Raw genomic sequence first — 22,561 nt, 5'->3', positions numbered from 1 at the left:
CCAAGGTCCCTGGGATCATGACCTGAGCCAAAGGCAGCAGTTTAACTGACTGAGCCACCCAGGTACCCCTACTTATTCCTTTTATTCCTTGCTTCTAGTCAGAAGATAAGCACTTAATTGTAAATCTTCAAAGACTTTTGCATCTGTTCTTTCCTTTATACATTTGTTGGTTCAGCCCGCTTGAATTTTGCCTAGAGTGAATTATTTTCCCTATCTTTTTGCCCCCTTTTTTCTCTTCCTGATGTACAGCTTTAATTATATAGCTTATTTCTTCTAAACCTTTTACTTCAGAATTGAGTTGAGGGGTGCCTGGGTGGCTCAGTCGTTAAGCAACTGCCTTCGGCTTAGGTCATGATCCCAGGGACCCGGGATTGAGCCCCGCATTGGGCTCCCTGCTTGGTGGGAAGCCTGCTTCTCCTTCTTCCACTCTCCCTGCTTGTGTTCCCTCTCTCGCTGTCTCTCTCTGTCAAATAAATAAATAAAATCTTAAAAAAAAAAAAAAAAGAATTGAGTCGAAAATCCTTTAGACTGACAGTTAAGATCTGATGTGTTTTTCTAGCTGTCTTCCACTATTCCTCATATGTACTTAACACAACTCCAGGATTTCCTAATTGTGTTCTCTTGGACAAGTTATTTGACTTCTGGGCTTTGTTTTTTTTCCTTCATTAAACTAGGGGAATGGACCAGATCAGTAGTTAGAAATCCATAGTGAATTAATGTTGAATGATTTGTTAAAGATCAGGTTTAAAAAATATATTATCTCAAGTATAATGTATATTATATTATACATATAATATCTTGAGATATTATATGTATCTCAGGTGGCCATGTGCACACACACACATGTGGTCCAGAATAAATGGGACACATTAAAGATGCTGGATTAAAATAGATCTTTCTGATTTTATCATTGCAATTCTAGTGAGTAACTAGGTGCAAGAGTCTCACTATATCCCTCAAAGCAAATTTTATAACACTAGCATGTTGGTAAAGAGGTCTTAACATTTTTTTCTCTTCTCTGTGCTGAGGTGGGCAGTTTAATGACTTACGACTGTGTCTAAGTTCTAATTTCATATAACTAGAAAAATTTTGTAAAATAAAATATGGAATAAGCTTCAATAATATTTATGTCATTGTCTGTGGGTAGTAAAGTAGTACAACCCCAGAAAGATGATTTCTTTAAAATTTATTGAGATAAAACTGAGATACAAGGGAAGATGATTTTTAATGTAAACAATGGCTACCATTTATTGAGCACCTATTATGGGCCACTATTGATTATTTTTCTACTCTACCCATATTTTTTCCTCTCTAGGCCTCTCCCATCTCAGCAAATGGAATTGCCATTACTGATATTATTACTTAGGCTAAAAACCTAGAAATCATCCTTAATGTCTTTCCCTTACACCCTCTTTCAAACCATCAAGTGGTTGTACACCTGAAACTAATGTAATACTGTATGTTAACTATGAATTAAAATTAAAAACTTAAAAAAGACAATCTTAGGTAAAATTAATATTCAGGAGAAACAAATTAAGGCTCACCATTTATATTATTATGACTGATTATAATCACCACTAGGTCAAATAATGGCGTATTTTATTTCTTACACAATTTTTTGTGTTTTGCCTGATTTTTCATTTGCTTAGTTATTGTATGCCTACCACTAATTCTTCCCAAAGCTTCAGACAGACCTGTAAAATTCTGAATATGAATTTCCACTCTGCCAAACACATCTGGAATTCTAAAAATTCTTTCCTCAAACATCCTTCCTCCAACATCTCTCCTGGAGCTCTTGATCCTTCTGCTCCAGTTTGGACTGCTTGTTCTCTAGACTGCTGCCCAGGAGTCACCCTGGGACTTGCTATCATCTTTTTTTTAAGTCTTTTTGAGAGAGAGAAAGAGAGCGTGCACATGTGTGGGGAGGGGCAGAGGGAGGGAGAGGGACAAGCAGACCCCCCCTCCCTCGCTGCTGATCACAGAGCCCCTCTCTGGGCTCCTTCTCATGACTCTGAGATCACAACCTGAGCCAAATTGCATTCAACCAAATTAGCCACCCAGGCACCCCGCTATCATCTTTCTACTTATTTCTTTCTAGATCTTATGCCTTCCTTTTTCTTTTTTTCTCTTTTTAAAAATTGTCATAAATGTTTATTGTAATATCTTTTTAAATCTTTTTTAACTGAGCTGTGTTGTCGTATTTTCTTTTCTTTTTTTTTTAATTCCAGTGTAATTAATGTATACTGCTACGTTAGTTTCAGGTATGCAATGTAGCGATTCAGCAATTCTATACATTACTCAGTGCTCATCGTGATAAGTGTACTCTTTAATCCCCATCACCTATTTCACCCATCCCCCACCCTTCTCTCCTCTGGAAACCATCAGTTTGTTCTCTGTAGTTAAGAGTCTGTTTTTTGGGGGTGCCTGGGTAGCTCAGTCGTTAAGCGTCTGCCTTTGGCTCAGGACGTGATCCTGGCGTTCTGGGATCCAGCCCCATATCAGGCTCCTCTGCTGGGAGCCTGCTTCTTCCTCTCCCACTCCCCCTGCTTGTGTTCCTTCTCTCTCTGGCTGTCTCTCTCTCTGTCAAATAAATAAAATCTTTTTTTAAAAAAAGTCTGTTTTTTGGTTGTCCCTTTTTTCTTTTTTTTTAATTTTAATTTTTAAATTTTTTTAACAAGAATTTTTTATTATGTTATGGTAGTCACCATACAGTATATCCTTAGTTTTTGATGTAGTGTCCCTTTTTTTCTTTGTTCATTTGCTTTGTTTCTTAAATTCCACATATGAGTGAAATCATATGTTATTTATCTATCTCTGACTTATTTTACTTAACATTATACCTTCTAAAGAAGATGTGGTATATAGATACAATATAATATTATTCAGCCATTAAAAAGAATGAAATCTTGCCATTTGCACTGACATGGGTGGAGCTGGATAGTATTATGCCAAGTGAATTAAGTCAGTCAGAGAAACACAAATACCATATGATTTACACATATGTGCAATTTAAGAAACACAACAAATGAGCAGCGGGGAGAAAAAAGAGAGGGGGCAATCCAAGAAACAGACTCTTAACTATAGAGAACAAATTGATGGTTACCAGAAGGGAGGTGGGTGGGAGGATGGGGATTAAGAAGTGCACTTGTGATGAGCACTGGGTATTGTATGGAAGTGTTGAATCACTATATTGTACACCTGAAATTAATATTACATTACACTGTATGTCAACTAACTGCAATTTAAATTAAAAAAAAAAAAAAAAAGAAACACGTTGCTACAGCCAATGTCAGAGAAATTATTGCCTGTGCTCTCTTCTAGGATTTTACTATTTCAGGCCTCATTTGTAGGTCTTAATCCATTTTGAGTTTATTTTTGAATATGGTATAATAAAGTGGTCTGGTTTCATTCTGTATGTAGCTATCCAGTTTTCCCAACACTACTTGTTGAAGAAACTGTCTTTTTCCTATTGCATATTTTTGCCTCCTTTGTCAAAGATTAATTGACCATGTAATTGTAGATTTATTTCTGGTCTTTCTATTCTGTTCCATTGATCTATGTGTCTATTTCTGTGCCAGTACTGTACTGTTTCAATTACTACAGCTTTGTAGTATAATTTGAAATCAGGAATTCTGATATCTCCAGCTTCTTTTTTCTTTTTCAAGATTGTTTTGGCTATTTGGGGTCTTTTGTGGTTCCATTCAAATTTAGGATTATTTGTTCTTGTTCTGTGAAAAATGCTGTGAGTATTTCGATAGGAATTGCATTAAATCTGTAGATTGCTTTGGAGACCCAAGATTGTCTTATACAAATATTGGAAGGGAAATAATTTAAGAGGGCTGAATCCTCAGCCTCCACACTGGAAAGTCAGTAGATGGTAAGAAATAGCAGTATTATCAATCAGTAGATAGCTAGAGCTATGATGGTAAATAGAAGAAACAACTAAGAGAGTTGAGAGTAGTTCCCTCTGGGGAATAGGATTCAGTGGTGGTATGGGCAGGCCAGGGGACTGTTATTTTTCATTAATACTTATTTGAAGCTATGTAAATGTTTAACTGATGAAAATAAAGTTAGGGCACTATTGCAGTAATCTAGAGAGAGCTGATGATGACTTGTACTGTGTGGTAGCAATGAAGGCAGAGAGAAATGGTTGGATTCTGGATATCTCTGGATTTTTCTTTTTAGGAGAGGCAGTGGAATCTCCTAATGGATTGGATACAGGTATTAGCACAAGGGAAGGAGTCAAGGGTAACTCTTACTTAGTCTTTGACTTGAACAACTGGGAGAATTTAATTGCCAGTAACTACATTGGAGAAGACTGCAAGGGGAACAGGTTTTGGGAATGAGACATCAGGAGTTATCAGGTTGGCAGTTGGATAAACAGGTTTGGAATTCAGAAGAGAGGTTCAGGATAGTTGTGTCTCTTAGTAGTTAGGAGACCTTCGGCAAATTATGTAACTTCTATAACCTCAGTTTTCTCATCTATGAAGTAAAAAGTAATAATAGTACTACTATACCAGGTTGATGGGAGAATTAAATGAGATAGAGGACTTATTACAGTGCAAGGCACTAATCATTAACTATTATTATGTTATTGTTTTTACTGTAGTCATAATCATCTGAAGCGTCATATATTGAGGCTATAGAGCATAAAGCTTGAGTTAAGAATCCAGTCCTGACTGTGCCATTTGCAAGTTGTGTGACATTGGGCAAGCCACTTAATCTCTCCTCAGTTTTCTTATCTGTAAAATGGAGGTAATAATAGTACCTATAACATAATGCTTTCTTAAGAATTAAATGAGGTAGTACTTGTAAAGTACTTTGAGTAGTGTCAGATACATTGTAAGTGCTTAATAAATGTAATCCATCATTATCATTATTTGTCTGTGAACTCCTTGAAGAAGGGACCATCATGTTTATTTCTCTAGTACCCACTGAGTCTCCTTTGCCTATCACTGTGCTTAGTTTATATGTGACAGGTAATAAAAAAAATGTTTATGTGTTCTGTTTATCTATAGAGAGGACAAACCTTGAACATATTCATTTTCTTGACACATGCTTTTTAGATTGTTCTCTTTCCTCTACATTTCTTCTACTTTGGGAAAAGAGGAAGAAGTAAATCACGTGAGAGTGTTGTTTCAGAAGTGTGCTCACATAAATGGAAGTGTGTGTTTATATTTTGCTATTTGGGTGTGAGTTTATGAGTCATCTTAGAATAAAGAATTAATTTGGGAAGGAGAAAGAAGCATTTTCAGTTCTTAGGGAGATAATCTAGATACTTGGATTTGTGGATATTAGTTCTCTTCTGAACTTCCTGGATTAAAAAAAACATTTTGGGAACATTTAAAGTCATATTTATGTATTAATAGTTCTGCCTTTGCCAGGAGATTTAGAATTTTCCTGCTTCCATGGCAATTTTGAGCAATGTGGTTTAACATTTTCTGTGAAATAAAATACTTACAGAATGAGTTTAACTCTCAGTCTCAGTTTACTTTCAGTTGTTATTCGAGATAGAGAATATTTTTTTTCTCTCAGAAATCTAGGATTTTTTAAGAACTGGTTTAATATATATAAGCAACCAGATATTTTTTTAACTTTTAAAATTTTTCACTAGAAGAAAGCAAAATTAGACCATGAACTTCATTGGTCCTCTTGTTATTGTATGTAGTGCTATCTACATGATCTAGTGATTGTGAGCAATATTTACTAGCCTTTAGCTATCTTAAAATCGGACTATAAGAACTGTGGACAGAAAAGAGAAAGCCAGACTGAACCAGCTCTGTTTGGTGTCACCTGATGTGAGGCTTTGGTGGTTAATGTCTGTTCAGCTGAGTTTTCTTTGAGTTCTCATAGCTAGGACCTAGCACAACCAGTTTTCCATGACGTAATACCTCTAAAACACATTTGAACTGCCGCAAGCTTTACCAAAAGATATTACTGCTTTTTTATGGGTCTAGATTCATAGCTCTTTTGGGACTTGAGATCTGAGGCATTGCCCTTTCTTCTCCTTTTTGGTTATTGGTAATTTTTTCTGGTCCAAGAGAGTGATGGTAACTTTGCTTTATTTGGGAGTAGAATGCAAAGCAGTTCATTTTAGTGCCACGTATTAAAGCTTAGTGGAATCTGGTTGAGTATGTCGCAGGGCCTTTCCTTCAATTATGGGAGGAAATCATAAAAATATATCAAAACTTCTAGAAAAAACTCTTTTAAAGAAAAGTAAACCAGTATAAGTAGATTTCAGATGTAGGGCTTTTAGAAAGCGTATTAATATAAAAATCCTCCTCACATTCTATTACAGGTTTATTTCAGACCTCTTAATTGTTTTTGCCATAACTTTGGAGCCAGACACTTTTCTGGAAAGGCCAGTACAGGTCAGAAGAAGTCCTACAACATGGATGCTGCTTATTGCTCAAAATTGGCAGTAGAAAGTCTTATAAAGCAAACCAGTTATATTTTCATTGATTTACAGTTAGGCAGTTATTTTTTAATGAATAAAAAATGAAGTTATTTTTAAAGATTTATTTATTTATTTTAGAGAGAGAGAGAGTGCGCAAGGACGAGGGGCAGAGGGAGAAAGAGTCTCAAGCCGACTCCATGCCAAGTGTGGAGCCCCACACAGGGCTCAGTCCCATGATCCTGAGATCATGACCTGAGCCAAAACCAAGAGTCAGTCACTCAACTGCCTCTGCCACCCACGCACCCCAAAAATGAAGTTATTATTGAACCACTGGCCTTTTTTCTTTTATACCCATTGTCACAGAACAAAGCATAGGTTTTGGAGCCAAACAGATCCAGATTCCAGTACTTCTCCAACCTTGTCAAGTCACTTAAATGCTCTGAACCTCATTTTCTTAGATGATAAAATGAGGGTAAGTTAATCTCAGGTCATACATATAAAACACTTAGCACAGTTTCTAGGTATATTGTAGGTTAGCAACAAATAGTAATTTTCTGGACAGCTTTGATACAATGACCACAAAAGTCTTACTAGGTCCTGTTATGTAGTATTGAGCAGGTCCAAAACTAATAGTAGTGTTAATGTTTTGTGGTTTTTTCTTCAGAATGAGAACAGCTAGATGTGTTTTAGACTGCTGTCACACCTCTCCCTCTTCTGTTTAGGTAATAAACTTTTGAGGAGGGACAGTATTTAAACCTTAAATACTGAGAGCAGAACTGTAAGCTCAATAAATATTTGAGTGGAGGTAAATGCTACCAAGGAACATAATAATGTTATTTTCCTTGTGCTTGTTTTTTTTTTTTTTTAAAGATTTTTCTTTATTTTAGAGAGAGAGAGAGAGCGCGCGCGCGCAAGAGAGCGGAGGAGGGGCAAAGGGAGAGAGAGAGAGAATCCCAAGCAGACTCTGCTGTTAAGCACAGAGCCTGACATGCAGCTTGATCTCATGACCCTGAGACCATGACTTAAGCTGAAATCAAGAGTCAGATGCTCAACCAACTGAGCCACCCAGGTGCCCCTCCTTGTGCTTGTTTAGAAGGAGTCAAAGCCCAAAGTCTATTCTAGATCTGTAAACATAATAACATAAGATAGTAACCCATAATTTTTTTTATTATATATCATTAGTTTTCTATGGCTGCCATAACAAATTACTTAGTGGCTTAAGACAACACAATTTCATTTTCTTGCAGTTCTGTAGGTCAGAAGTCTGATGTGGATCTTACTGGGCTAAAATCAAGGTACTGAGAGGGCTGTGTTTCTTTCTGGGGGCTCTAGGGAGAATCTGTTTCCTTCCTTTTTTTAGTTTCTAGTGGCTGCTTGCATTCCTTGGCTTGTAGCTCCTTCCATCTTCAAAGCCAACAATGACCAGCTGATTGTATCCCTCTATTCATGTTGTATCCCTCTATTTTTATTTTTTTTAAAGATTTTATTTATTTATTTGACAGAGAGAGACAGCCAGTGAGAGAGGGAACACAAGCAGGGGGAGTGGGGGAGGAAGGCAGGCTTCCAGCGGAGGAACCTGATACCGGGCTGGATCCCAGGACTCCGGGATCATGCCCTGAGCTGAAGGCAGATACTTAACGACTGAGCCACCCAGGCACCCCATGTTGTATCCCTCTAATACTAACTTTTTGGCCTCCCTCTTCTACCTTTGGGGACCAGTGTGGGGTAACACTTGATAATCCAGGATAATCTCCCTATTTTAAAGTCAGCTGGTTAGCAACCTTAATTCCATCTGCAACTTTAATCAATTCCTTTGCCATGTAATATAACATATTCACAGGTCTTGGGGGTTAGAACATGGATATCTTTGGATGTCTTCTGCCTATCATAGTATCCCATTAGGAAAACATTTTGAGTACATCTCCAAGTGCTACTATTGACCCATATTAAATATTACTAAAATGCATTTTCTCTTTTTTATGTAAAAACAATATAGGGGTGCCTCAGTTGCTCTTTCTCATTTGGGCATCTGCCTTTGGCTCAGGTCATGATCTCAGGGTCCTGGGATCGAGCCCTGCATTGGGCTCCCTGCTTAGTGGAGAGCCTGCTTCTCCCTCTCCCTCTGCTGCTCCCCCTGTTTGTGCACCCTCTCTCTCAAATAAATAAATAAAAATCTTTAAAAAATAATATAGGTAAAAATTCTAATTTTCTTCCTATACTTCAGTGGATAATCTTGCTCATTCCCCATTTTGGAGACTGCTGGATAATAGTAGGACTTAGAAAGATCCCACCTTGGAATTAAGAAATTTAACTTTGAATTCAGTAAATATTTATTTACTAAGTGCTAACTATGAACAAGGCAGTGTTTTAAGTATATATAGAGACACAAAACTACATGGTATATTTATTCCAGGAGGGCAAACTACTGTAGTAAACCATATAAAATCTTATTGATTTAAAGGCTTGGTTTCGGGGTACCTGGCTGGCTCATTTGGTTAAGTGTCTGCCTTCAGCTCAGGTCATTATTCCAATGTCCTGAGACTGAGTCCTTCATTGGGCTCCCTGCTCTGTGGGGAGTCTGCTTCTCCCTCTGCCTGCCACTCCCCCATCCCGCTTGTGCTCTGTCTCTCTGACAAATAAATAAATAAAATCTTAAAAAAAAAAAGTAAAGGCTTGGTTTCTTTTTCCTTCCCTTCCCTCCCCTCCCCTTCCCTCNGTGAGAGAGGGAACACAAGCAGGGGGAGTGGGGGAGGAAGAAGCAGGCTCCCAGCGGAGGAGCCTGATGTGGGGCTCGATCCCACAATGCTGGGATCACGCCCTGAGCCCAAGGCAGACGCTTAACGACTGAGCCACCCAGGCGCCCCTTGTTTCTTATTTATGTCCTAGTTCAGTGCATGTTGGGTAGAGGTAGAAGGGGAGCACTTTTTTTTTTAAATCTAGGATGGGGCCTCAGTTTCCTTCACTGGATCTTCTGCATCTGCTGACAGATGAAGGAGGAAAGTGTGGAGGATAGGGTTGAGGTTTTTATGGGACAGGCCCCTATACCACTGTCCAGAACTCAGTATTACGGTGTTAACCAACTGTTATAGACACTGGGAAATGTTTACTTAAGGAGGAAAAGGGAAGCAGTTTAGTGAATGAATAGCCATTGTCTTCCACATATAAGATCCCTGCCCTTATGAACCCTCTAATTTAGTGCAAGAAGCAGACATAGATAAAACGAAGTAGAAGGTAGGCCTGGTAAGTGTAATAATAGAGTTTTAAATAGAGTGATATAAGTGTATAGGGAAGAGAAAGATTACTTTGGATTAGAAAGATTAGGGATATATTTGAAATTATATCTCTGAGTTAGGAATTATTATAATTATTCTCAAAGGGCTGTTTTTTAAAAAAAAGATTTATTTATTAGAGAGAGAGAGCACAAGCGGGGGAGCGGCAGAGGCAGAGGGAGAAGCAGACTCCCCACTGAACAGGGAGCCTGATGTAGGGCTCAGTCCCAGGACCCTGAGATCATAACCTGAGCCAAAGGCAGCTGCTTAACCAACTGAGCCACTCAGCCACCCCTCAAAGGGCTGTTTTAACAATCAAATGACTTGATATATGGCAGTGCCAGGCACACAAAATTGTATCTAAATGGTGGGTGCTATTGTTCTTATTCTTTGGGGATGTTCTTGCACTGAGTTTTTAAGGATTGGTGGTTCTTGCACTGAGTTTTTAAGGATTGATAGAGCTTTGAAAAGTGGATTCCAGATGGACTCATTCTAGCAACAGTATGGAAGTGGGAGAATTTAGGACATTTTTAGGAGTAGCGGCTTATATAACTAACACATAGAGAATGTGGGTGGATGTAATAGAAGATAAGGGAAGAGGGGTGTGGGTCAGATCATTCACGCTCTTGAATAACATGCTAAGGAATTTGGACTTTGATCAGGAGCTGTGAGCTGCCTCAAAAACTTGAGTAGCCAGTAGCTTCTTAATGAAAGGTATTGTATCATGTTTATTTTTTTTATCCTTTTTATAACTATATGGAGAGGTAATATAACATTGTGCTCAAGAGCACAGAATCCACTGTTTTGGTTTGATGCCTGGCTCTGCCACATATTGTCTGTATGACTTTGGGCAGGTTACTTTATTTCTCAGAGCCTAAGTTTCTTTATCAATATGATTGGGAGGAAAAAAGTATTACTTCATTGGATTATTATGAGGATTAAATGAATATAATGTAAAAACAATGCCTGCATAGTAAGTGCTCTTTAAGAATCAGTTGCTATCATAATCATAAAATCATTACCAGTGCCTGACACATAGTAGGCATTCAATAATTTTTGAGTGGTCAGAATCGTGTTTTAAATTTACCCAGCAAGTATTTGTATACTGTCATATGACAGGCAAGAGAATTTATTTCATTTTATAAAACATTGTTAAAGGTAGGAAATGATGATGCCATGGAAGAGTGGTGTAGATGGAGTGCCTTGGTAGTTCAAAAGCATGCTAGTTCAGAAGTACTCCTACTTGGAGGGAGCCAGATTTGTTTTGTGGGAAAGGAAGTATTTGAACTGGGCTTTGAGGGTGGGTAGAATATAACTATGTAGAAATGAGGGGAGGGGAATTCTAGGCAGTGGAAACAGTCTGAGAAAAGTCAAAGGGTGTATAAAAGCATGGTAATAACACTTTATGGAAAATAGTAAATCATGTTACAGGAAAGACTAAGGCAAATTAAGTCTCTGGTCAAAGTCTAGTTTACTAGTAGTATTAGAGTTGGGAGTTTCCTCATAGGGTCTTACTAACTTTAGAGTGGGTGATCAGCTGTCTTTTGTGTAGACTGAGCCTTGGTACTCAGTATGTGGTCCAGGGATCTAGCACCATCAGCATCAGCTGGGAGCTTGTTAGAAATTCAGACTTGGGAAACCTGGGTGACTCAGTTGGTTAAGCGTCTGCCTTTGGCTCAGGTCATGATCTCAGGGTGCTGGGATCCCACATCAGGCTCTCTGCTCAGCAGGGAGTCGGCTTCTCCCTCTCACTCACTCTGCGTCTCCCTGTCTCTCTCTCAAATAAATAATAAAATCTTAAAAAAAAAAATTCAGACTCTCAGCTTCCCCCTGCCCCGACCTATAGAATCAGAGCCTGTGATTTACATAATTCCCAGGTGATTTGTTTGTACACTATAATTTAGGAAGCGTTGGTTTAAAAAACAACAACTCTTCCTGCTTCTTAACATGAGTGTGTGTGTAATATGAAACTAAAAATAATAAATTTCAGTAATCACTCAGTCTAGAGCACATGCATTAACAAAGTGCTCTCTTTCTGAGCCAAATAATTCTAGCTGGCATGATTTTGGGTGGTGGTAGTGAGGAGTAAGGATCATTCAGAATGTATTTTTTTAGGTCTGGTCTCATACCAAAAAAGATTTGAGGCTTCATCCACAACTTAGATTTTAATATAATTAGCAATAATAATTTCAGTAAAAACTTACTGTTGACATTAAATACTTTTCTAAGCATGTATCACTTCCCTGTTAAGTACGAGTAATATTTGCCTTTTAAAGTATATGCTTTTTATAGCAACTAGAATGATGAACTCTGCTCAAGCTCTTCTCCCAGTATAAAGCTAATGCCTGTCTTAGCTTGTGAGCTCTGTGACACTGTTTTGGATGTGGTGGGTGGTGGAAAGGAAATGAGGTTGAGGAGGTCAGGCAGAAAAGTTTCACACAGAAGTAGAGTTGCGCTGCGCCACTGTGATGTGGTGATGGGAGTCGGGGGTGGGGAGAAGGTAGGCAGAAAACTGCCACATGAAGCCAGTGCCTGCCTGAGTGTGCTGGCTGTGACATGTCTGTGGATGATGTGGTCATGGCGAATGGTGGGCCTGTGGGGGAAGGGAAGCAAGGGTATGTCACACCCAAACCAGGTCTTTTCAGCTTCTAGGCGGCCCATGACTTTAAAATATAGCCATTGTTTTGCTAGTAGAATCCTATTGCCTAGCTTCTATATAAATATTTGATTAGATAAAATAAATAACTCTTGGCTTTCCAGCCTTGTACCTGCCTCTAAATGTTCTTTCTTAGAAAATGAATTTACGTTGCCAAGATAATTTGGTGATTATTGCTTTTGCATTCAAGAAGTGTTTGTTTAGTATCTTATGTGCAAAGCATTGTGTATCAGGCACTGTATATAGAAACAAATGAGAAGAAATCTGTATTCTTGAAAACCTTTCTTATATTCCAGCCTGAAGAAAGAGTTAGAGATGTTAAAAGAAGAAGAATAGCTAACATATTCTAGAGCTTGTTATCTTTAGGGGAGCCCAAGTTATGTCATTTCATCTTCATACTAACCATTTGGGTTAAGTAATAGTAATACCTCCATTTTGCATGTGAGGAAACTAAAATACGGAGAGGTTATCATGAAGTGGCAGAGTCAGGATTCAAATATAAGCAGTCTTACTGCAGACCCTGGACCCCCTCAGTTACACTTATGAGCAGTCTTTCAAAGCAGGGTGAAAAGTGCATAGCAGTACTGTTGGGGGGAGGAGGAGGAAGAGAGAGGAATAATACTAGCTGAAGATATCCAGGAGATCAGCATAGAGAAGATGAAATTTTAGCTGATCTTGGGAGGATGATTTTTAGTAAAATAAAATAGTCTTCCAACTCAGAGAAGAGCTTGAATTTAAGTTTGTAAGTCATAAAAATCATTCATGCCATTCAACAAATCTTTACTGAGAGCTTGCTTACTATGTGCCAGATACTATACTAGGTACTAGAAATGCAGAAATAAATAAAACTCTGAATCCTTCATAGTAAGGAAGTTACAAAAGAGTGATATGGGCAGAAGGCCAATTATAATGAGTTTAAGAATGAGTGAAGGAAATGTAGATAGTGAATGTAACCTATTAAAGTTTGGTAACAAATGAAAAGAGTGAATTAATATCATATTTTAGGGAGGGGGCAAGAGAAGCATTTTTTAAGATGGGGGAATTTAAGTATATTTGTAGGATAGAACCAGAGGAGATGAAGAGATGGACAAAAAATAAGGCTCATGGGAAAATATGAGGATCCAAAGATAAGTTGGAGCAGATCAAGTTTTAAAGACTGTGGTAAGGAATTTCAACATTATTCTATAGGCAGAAGGGAGCCATTGAAGTGTTATGAAGACGGTAATGACATATTTTGTGTTTTGAAATGTGACCCTAATAACCATGTAAGGAATGGCATAATTTAGGATCATTAATAATGATGAATTAAAAGCCACTAAGTTTGATTTGAGCATGGGCTAGACATTGTTAAATACTATACCTGAACTGTTGAGTTTAATTCTCCTAACAAGCCTCTAAGATGGTATTATTTTTGGGTCCATTTTTGCAGATGAGGATATTGAGATTTATAAAGATTAAGTAACTTAAGTTCCCCTAGATGGGAATGGATATATCCCTATGCTCTAGTGCAAGGGTCAGCAAACTTTTTCTGTAAAGGACTAGACAGTAAATATTCTAGTCTTTGCAAGTCTTACAGTCTCTATCCCAACTAAGCTGCCACAGACAATACCATGATTGTGTTTAAATAAAAAATTATAAAAACTGGACTCCTGGGTGGCTCAGTTGGTTAAGTGTCTGCCTTCTGCTCAGGTCATGGTCCCAGGGTCCTGGGATAGAATCTCTCGTTGGGCTCCCTGCTCGGCGGGGAGTGCTTCTCCCTCTGCCTCTACCCCCTGCTTGTGCGCGCTCTCTCTCTCTCTCTCTCTCTCGCATGCAAAAATAAATAAAGTCTTTAAAAAAATTATAAAAACAAATAGTGGGCCATAGTTAGCCCATAGTTAGCCTGTTATAGTTTGGAAAGCCATAATGAAGAAAGAAATGTAGCTTATCATATTTACTTTATCTCCTTTTGCTATGATGGGGTAATAGGAATAGAATTATTCTTTTTTTTTTAAAGATTTTATTTATTTATTTATTTGAGAGAAAGGGACAGCGATAGCGAGAGAGAGCGTGAGTGGGGAGGAGAGGGGGCAGCCGGCTACCTGCTGAGCAGGGAGCCTGACATGGGGCTTGATCCCAGGATCTTGGGCCAAAGGCAGATGCTTAACCAACTGAGCCACCCAGGTGCCCTGGGAATAGAATTATTCTTAGGTGGGGATACCATTTAATCTCAAGAGAAGCGTCCTTTCTATGAGAGGCTCACTAGAAACAGCTATTGTACATACAGTTTAGCCACATTCTGCAAAATACCCCCTTAACTTTCTATTACAGTTGCCTTCCAACAGAAAGAATGAAAGTTCTTTCTAGAATGAAAGTTCTGTGAGAGCAGGGACTTTGTTTTATTCACTGTCCTGTCCCTAAAGCGTTGCACATAGTATCCACTCAATAAAGAATTGCTTATTTGCAACAATGTGGATGGAACTAGAGGGTATTATGCTAAGCGAAATAAGTCAGTCAGAGAAAGGCAAATATATGATTTCAGTCATATGTGGAATTTAAGAAGCAAAACAGATGAACATAGGGAAAGGGAAGGAAAAATAAATTAAGATAAAAACAGAGAAGGAGGCAAACTGTAAGAGACTGTTAACTATAGACAACAAACTGAGGGTTGCTGGAAGGGAGGTGGGCTAAATGGGTGATGGGCATTTAGGAGGGCATTTGTTGGATTGAGCACTGGATGTTATATGTACGTGATGAATCACTAAATTCTACTTCTGAAACCAATGCTACACTATATGTTAACTAACTTAAATTTAAATAAAAAATAAAAAGTAAAAAAATAATTGTTTAATAAACAAATGGCATGCTGATTCTTGTAATTCCAATGACTGGGGAGTTGTACAGATACTTAGAGAAGAGTGACCTATTTTAAAGATACCTGTAACAACTGCAACTCCCTCAGATTAACTAGTTTCTCATTCATCTTGTCCATATTTCCTCTGTTCTACAACAGCTTCCTTTTTTTTTTTTTAAGATTGTATTTATTTGACAGAGAGAGAGAGCACATAAGCAGGGGAGCAGCAGAGGGAGAGGGAGAAGCAGGCCCCCACTAAGCAGGGAGCCCAATGTGGGGCTCGATCCTAGCACCCCGGGATTATGACCTGAGCTGAAGGCAGACGCTTAACCGTCTGAACCACCCAAGCGCCCCCAGCCTCTTCATTTCTACCCAGCTAGTTTCTGACAGTAACTGACATTCTTGATGCTCTTTCTGCATAGGTCATAGACACTGGGCCATGCTGGCCAGAAACAGCATTCCACATTCAGTCTTTCAGCACTCTGTATTACTTATGTTGATTGTTAGACTTTTACCTGCCCCACATTCCTCCTACTCACCCTCTTCCATATTAGGTAGTGATTTTCATAGTAAAGAAACTGACAGATGAATGAAGTTAAATGTACCATTTTTCCAGAGCAGGAAGTGGAGGTAGGGACAAATTTAGGGAATGAAGAGGAGAGTGGGCACATAAAAAGCAGCTTTTCGGGGTGCCTGGCTGGCTCAGTCAGTGGAGCACGCGACTCTTGATCTTGGGATCATGAGTTTGAGCCCCATTTGGGTGTAGAGATTATTTAAAAATAAAATCTGTAAAAGAAAAAGAAACAAGCTTTTCTGCCCAGTCACCTTGTGACTGAATTTGATTCTTACCTGCTCCATGTTTAAGTTATAATTATGATAATTACTTTTTTTTTTTGAACTCTTACTCTATACCAGTCACTGTGCTATGAACTTTATATTCATAATTTCATTTAATCTCTTCCAACAGCCTTATGTTCTGGACAATGTTATTCTACCTATAGAGAGGGAAAAGGTAGAGTGAGGTGGGATTTGAGCCCACACCCTCTAACTTCAGAGACTTTTAACTCTTTAGCAATTCACTTCCCATTTATTCCTAAGCCAGAGGTAAGTTTCAAATGATCATTGGCTCCTGCATCCTATTTTCAGTACTGCCTACATCTTTCCTTGGGTTCTTTCCTTTCTCAAGTTCCCACCAAGTCTCTGGATGTACTTAGAGAAAACCAATGGTCCAGAAACCACCTTTTGGAGAAACTCTGAAATTTCCACATTTGTAATTTTGGTCAAAGTGGCATGTCTTTAAAACTCTGCTGTGATGTTACAGCCACTCATTCTCCCTCACTCAGTTCCGTTTCACTCAAGGATCATTTACTGCATGTGCATACTGTTTGCTGGGCACTGTTCGGTGCTTTGAACACAAGGAAGAGTATGACCTGGACTCTGCCTCTATGGAACTTTATGGTCCTTTCCAGCCTTGTCACTGATTTCCCTTTACTCTCACTTGTAGTCAGTCTCCCCTTTTCTTTGCCTTTCTAAATTAGAGCTTACTTGAGACTTGAGGGCATTGTTTTTTGTTTTTGTATTTTTAAGATTTATTTATTTGAGAGAGAGAGAGAGGTGCCCGTGAGCGGGGGTGGGGGCGGGCACAGGGAGAGAATCTCAAGCAGACTCCCCACTGAGTCGCAGCCCAACCCCAGGCTCCATCTCACAACCCTGAGATCATGACCTGAGCTGAAATCAAGAGTCAGACGCTTAACCAACTGAGCCACCCAGGCACCCCTTGAGGGCATTGTTAATAAGACTTCCTTTTTGGCAACCCAGATACAATTGTCGCTGGCTTTGTGACATTTATCTTCTCCCACTTTAATGATCATCATCAGTAATAATCATCTTTTATGGTTTTTATTTTTAAATTATTTTTATATATAAATATAACCTGTTGGTTGAAAAAACTTCAACTATAACGTATGTACACTGAAAAATAAAAATTACCCCTTACCTCGTCAGTACCACTTACTATTTTCTTCTTTGTTTTATAGCTTTCTTGATTTAAATGACATACAATAAACTGCACATATTTAAAGGGTGCACTGCAATAAGTTTTGACTTATGTATATACACCCATGAAACCATCACCTGAGGTAGTGAACATATCCATCCTCCCTCAAAATTTCCTCTCTCCCCTTTGCACACCTATAAACTCCACCCCTCTCAGGCAACTATTGATTTGCCTTTTGTCGCTATAGATGCATTTTACTTTATAGACTTTTATATAAATGGAATGGTACAGTATGTACTTTTTTGGGTCCAGATTTTTCACTCAGCATAATTATTTTGAGATTTATCTGCTGTTGCATATATCACTGGTTCATTCCTTTTTGTAGCTGAGTAGTCTAGTATATGAATACCACTAATTTGTTTTATTCCTTCAACTGCTAATGGGTATTTGTGTACAAGTTTTGTATTGACATATGCTTTCACTTCTTTTGGATTAAATACCTAGGAGTGGAATAGCTGGATCATAGGTACATGTTTATTTAAGAAACTATCTCACTGTCTTCCAGAGTAGTTGTACCATTTCATATTCCCACCAGGACTGTATGGGTATTCCAGTTGCTCTTCATTTTTACCAACATTTGGTACTCCAAGTCTTTAATTTTAGACATTCTAATAGGTGTGTAGTACATCTTATGGTTTTGATTTGCATTTCCCTAATGATTTTGAGCATCTTTTCATGTACTTATTTTCCATCTGTATTTCATCTTTAGTGAATTGTCTATTTGAGTCTTTCTCTATTTTTTAAATTGGATTATTATTATATTTTGAGAGATTAAAAAAAATCTAAAAACATGGGGTGGGTGGCTCAGTCAGTTGAGCGTCAGACTCTTGATTTTGGCTCGGGTTGTGATCTCCAGGTTGTGGGATCAAGCTCTGTGTTGGGCTCCGTACTCAGTGTGGAGTCTGCTTGGCATTCTCTCTCTACCTCTCCCTTTGCGCCTCCCACCTCTAAGATAAGTAAACAAATCTTAAAAAAATCTAAACACTAATCTTTTCTTAGACACAACACTGCTGTCTTTGACTTGTCTTTTCATTCTCTTAACAGTGTCTTAAAAAGAGCTCAGGATGGGGCACCTGGGTGGCTTAGTCGGTTGGGCATCAGCCTTCAGCTCAGGTCATGATGCCAGACTCCTGGGACCAAGCCCCTCATTGAGCTCCCAGCTCAGTGGGTAGTCTGCTTCTCCCTCTCCCTCTGTGCCCCCGACTCGTGTTCTCACATGCTCTGTTCTCTCTCTCTCTCAAATAAATAAATAATCTTCAAAATCTTGTGCTTTTTTTTTTTTTAATTTTAAGAAGTCTAATTAATTGGGGCACCTGGGTGGCTCATTGATTAAGCATCTGCCTTTGGCTCAGGTCATGACCCGAGTCCTGGGATCAAACCCTGCATCAGGCTCCCTGCTCAGTGGGGAGCCTGCTTCTCCCTCTCCCCCTGCCGGTCCCCTTGCATGTGTTCTTTCTGTCGCTCACTCTCTCTCAAATAAATAAATAAATAAAATCTTAAAAAGAGGTCTGATTAATCATTTTTTAATTTTATAGATTATGCTTCGGTGTCATGTCTAAGAAACGTTTGCTTAATAGAAGGTCACAAAGGTTTTCTTTTATGAATTCTTCCAGATATTTTATAGATTTGGTTTTACATTTAGGTTTATGATCCATTTTAAGTCAATTTTTTTATACGCTAAAAGGTATTAATCGGGTTTGTTTGTTTGTATATGTGTATCCAGTTGTTCGAGCTCCCTTTGTTGAAAACACTATTTTTGCTCTACTGAATTGCCTTTGCACCTACCTTTGTAGAAAATCAGTCATGCATTGTATTCGTTTCCTGGGACTGCCTAACAAAGTACCATGAACTTGTGGCTTTAAACAATCTAAATTTATTCTCTCATAGTTCTGAAGTCTGAAATCAAGGTGTTGATAGGCAACACTTCATCTGGATGCTGTAGGGAGAATCCTCTCTTGTTTCTTTTGACTTTTGGTGACCCCAGACTTTCTTTGGTTTATGGTAGCATAACTCCTATCTCTGCCTCTGTGTTTACCTGGCCTTTTCCCCAGGTATCTCTCAAGTGTCTTCCCGTCTTCTTCTTTTTTTTTTTTTCCTTTTTTTTAAATTGAAGTATAGTTGAGGGACACCCGGGTGCCTCAGTTGGTTAAGCGTCTGCCTTCGGCTCAGGTCATGATCCCAGGATCATGATCCCAGGGTCCTGGGATCGAGTCCCACATTGGGGTCCTTCCTCAGCGGGATCCTGCTTCTCCCTCTGCCTGCTGCTCCCGCTGCTTGTGTTTTCTCTCTCTCTATCAAATGAATAAATAAAATCTTAAAAAAAATAATTTGTAGTTGATATACAATATTATATCAGTTTTAGGTGTACAACATAGTGATTCAACATTTATATATATTATGAAATGCTTCCCATAAGTGTAGTTATCATTTGTCACCATGCAAAATTATTTCAATATTATTGGCTATATTCTCCATGTTGTACTTTACATCCCTATGACTTATTTATAACTGGAAGTTTGTACCTCTTAATCCCCTTCACTTGTTTCTCCCATCTCTGCTCCCCGCAACCACCACCAATTTGTTCTCTGTATTTATGAGTCTGTTTTTGTCTTATTTTGTTTGTTTTGTAGATTCCAGATATAAATGGCATCATATATTATTATTAGTGCTTCCTAGACATTTTCTATTAATATACAAACTTTTTTTTATATAAATGGGATTTGTAGCTCACTGTTTTTGTTTAACAGTGTATTTTGGATATCTTCCCATATCAGTGCATAAAGATCTAGTCCATTCTTTTTAATGGCTATATAGTATTCCAATCTATGAATATACTGTAAATACTTAACTAGTCTTTTATTGGTGGGTATTTAGTTTTAATTTTTTTTTTAAGATTTATTTATTTATTTATTTGACAGAGATAGAGACAGCCAGCAAGAGAGGGAACGCAAGCAGGGGGAGTGGGAGAGGGAGAAGCAGGCTCATAGAAGAGGAGCCTGACGTGGGGCTCGATCCCATAACGCCGGGATCACGCCCTGAGCCGAAGGCAGACGCTTAACCGCTGTGCCACCCAGGCGCCCCAATTGGTGGGTATTTAGATATACAGTGTGAAGTAAATGTCCTTTTATATATACCCAAATTGGATATATTTGTAACATAAATTCTGAGAAGTGAAATTGTTGGAACAATTAAAATATTTGCTAGATATAATCATTTACCTATTGAAAAAATTGTGCCAAGAATTTAACAATGTTTCCTGTTCCTGTTTTCTCACCTTCTGGGCAACACTGAGCATGATCAATCTTAATCTTAGTTCATTTGATAGATTTAAAAAGCAGTATCTTCTTCTTTTAATGTATATTTCTTTAATTATGAGTGAATTAGAGCATTTTGATATTTTTATTAGACATTTTACTTTTCTGTGAATTATATACATTTTTTGCTTTTTCTTTTTTTTAAAGATTTTATTTATTTGAGAGAGAGAAAGCGAGCATGAGCAGGGGGAGGGGTTGAAGGAGAGGGACAAGCAGGCTCCCTGCTCAGCAGGGAGCCCAACATGGTGCTTGATCCCAGGACTCTGTGATCATGACCTGAGCTGAAGGCGGACGCTTAACAGACTGAGCCACCCAGGCACCCCTTGCTTATTTTTCTACTGGGTTCCTTTTTTTTTTTTTTTAACATATTTGGAAAAGTTCTTTTAATGTTAAGAAGTTAGTCCTTTGTTTTCCAGCAAATGTGTTCCTTTTTCCCCCCTCTCTCATAGTTGGTAGTTTATAAATTACAGACCTTCAGTTTGGGTCATCCAACCTACTTACTTTCTAGATGAAGAAACTGAGCTTCAAATAGGGTTAGAGTCTCTCTCTCTCTCTCTCTCTCTCTCTCTCTCTCTCTTTTTTAATTTTTTAAAATTTTGGTGAGCATGTAGTCAGGTACTAGTGGAGCTGAAACCAGCATCAAGTTTCCTTACTTCCAGTTTGGTGCTTTGGTCCCTTTTCTAATATACCATGCTATTTTTAAGGCTTACTCCTTTCTCTCTTCCACAGTTGCTTTTTCCCACTAGATCTTGCCACAACCAGATGTTTCATGGTAAACTTAGAAATTTACCAGCCTGGTATCAAAGTTAGAGAGGCTACAGGGTTGTACAGGAACCCAGGAGACTTTACAGGTATTGAATTGTTTCTAATGCATGAGTAACTAAACTAGTTTCTCAATATGGCAGTTGTGGTATTTTCATTTGTTTTAAAAAATGTGTTTTGTTTCATAGGTTCATGGGTGTGTGTGTACATCAAGGACAATTGCATGCACTTACAGAGGTAAGACTTAAGTGAGCATACTGAAATGGCTTCTTTGCCTTAGTTTCACCATTTTTGGTTCTATAATAATTGTTACTTGTATATGCATTTATATTTATGCAAAAATGGCAGTGTTAACAATGCTTTCCTCTCTTGCCTGGGGACAATGGTTGTATCTCTTAATACCCTTGGATTCCCTCATATTACTTTGTGAGTACTGAGAGTATGAGTGTTCAAATATTATATTGATTCTTGCTGCCTGGATGACCCCTTCCTAAGCTAAGGGTTGGCATCACTTGGCTGCAAACTCTTTCATGGTAACAAACATAAATGTTTGGTGTCCTGATCTAGAATTCCACTGTCACTGCTGTAGTGTCTTGATTGGTCTTATAACTCCTTGGGATTAGTTTACCTCTCCAGCCTCACTTCATTTTCAGCCTTTTCTAGGCAGAAGTCACTACTTAGTCATCTACTTAGCCTCTGAGGTCCAGAGAATCCTCTCTAGAATAAAGGCTTCCTAAATTCAGGTACTGAGCTGTCAGCTTCAGAATTTGCTTGGGTGCGTCTTAGAAACACAGTTTCCTGAAATCTCTTAGGTTAAGTAGGTCTTCATAGGGCCCATATGTATTTTTAAAAGCTCCCCAGATTATTTAAGTGAGTATCTAGATTTGAGAATCTATGTTCCAGAAAGTGTTCACAATCATCCTTGGGAACTAAGTCCCAAAATAAAAAGTGAAGAGGGGCGCCTGGGTGGCGCAGTCGTTAAGCGTCTGCCTTCAGCTCAGGGCATGATCCCAACGTTCTGGGATTGAGCCCCACATCAGGCTCCTCCGCTAGGAGCCTGCTTCTTCCTCTCCCACTCCCCCTGCTTGTGTTCCCTCTCTCGCTGGCTGTCTCTCTGGCAAATAAATAAAATCTTTAAAAAAATAAAAAAAAAATAAAAAGTGAAGAAACTTAGGAAGGAAAATTGTTTAACAGAACTTGTGACTATTGGTTTCCTGCTGGCTTGGTGCCTGATATCCGTCCTTAATATCTTATGACAGAAGGACCCATATACC

At 38.5% G+C, this 22,561-nt stretch overlaps 1 protein-coding gene across 1 annotated transcript in view; it reads left to right on the top strand.

The window, feature by feature from the left end:
- TESK2 (testis associated actin remodelling kinase 2) overlaps positions 1–22,561 on the top strand; it is a 122,929-nt gene that overhangs the window by 60,909 nt on the left and 39,459 nt on the right. Inside the window, exon 4 of the mRNA XM_002919448.2 lies at positions 21,476–21,524. Coding sequence (XP_002919494.1) covers positions 21,476–21,524 — 49 coding nt within the window. The remainder of the gene's footprint in view (positions 1–21,475; positions 21,525–22,561) is intronic.

Source organism: Ailuropoda melanoleuca, chromosome 2 (genome assembly GCF_002007445.2).
Source record: "Ailuropoda melanoleuca isolate Jingjing chromosome 2, ASM200744v2, whole genome shotgun sequence".
Classification (NCBI taxonomy): domain Eukaryota; kingdom Metazoa; phylum Chordata; class Mammalia; order Carnivora; family Ursidae; genus Ailuropoda; species Ailuropoda melanoleuca.
Note: the sequence above shows the minus strand (reverse complement) of the source record. Positions and strands in the feature narration are given on the sequence as shown.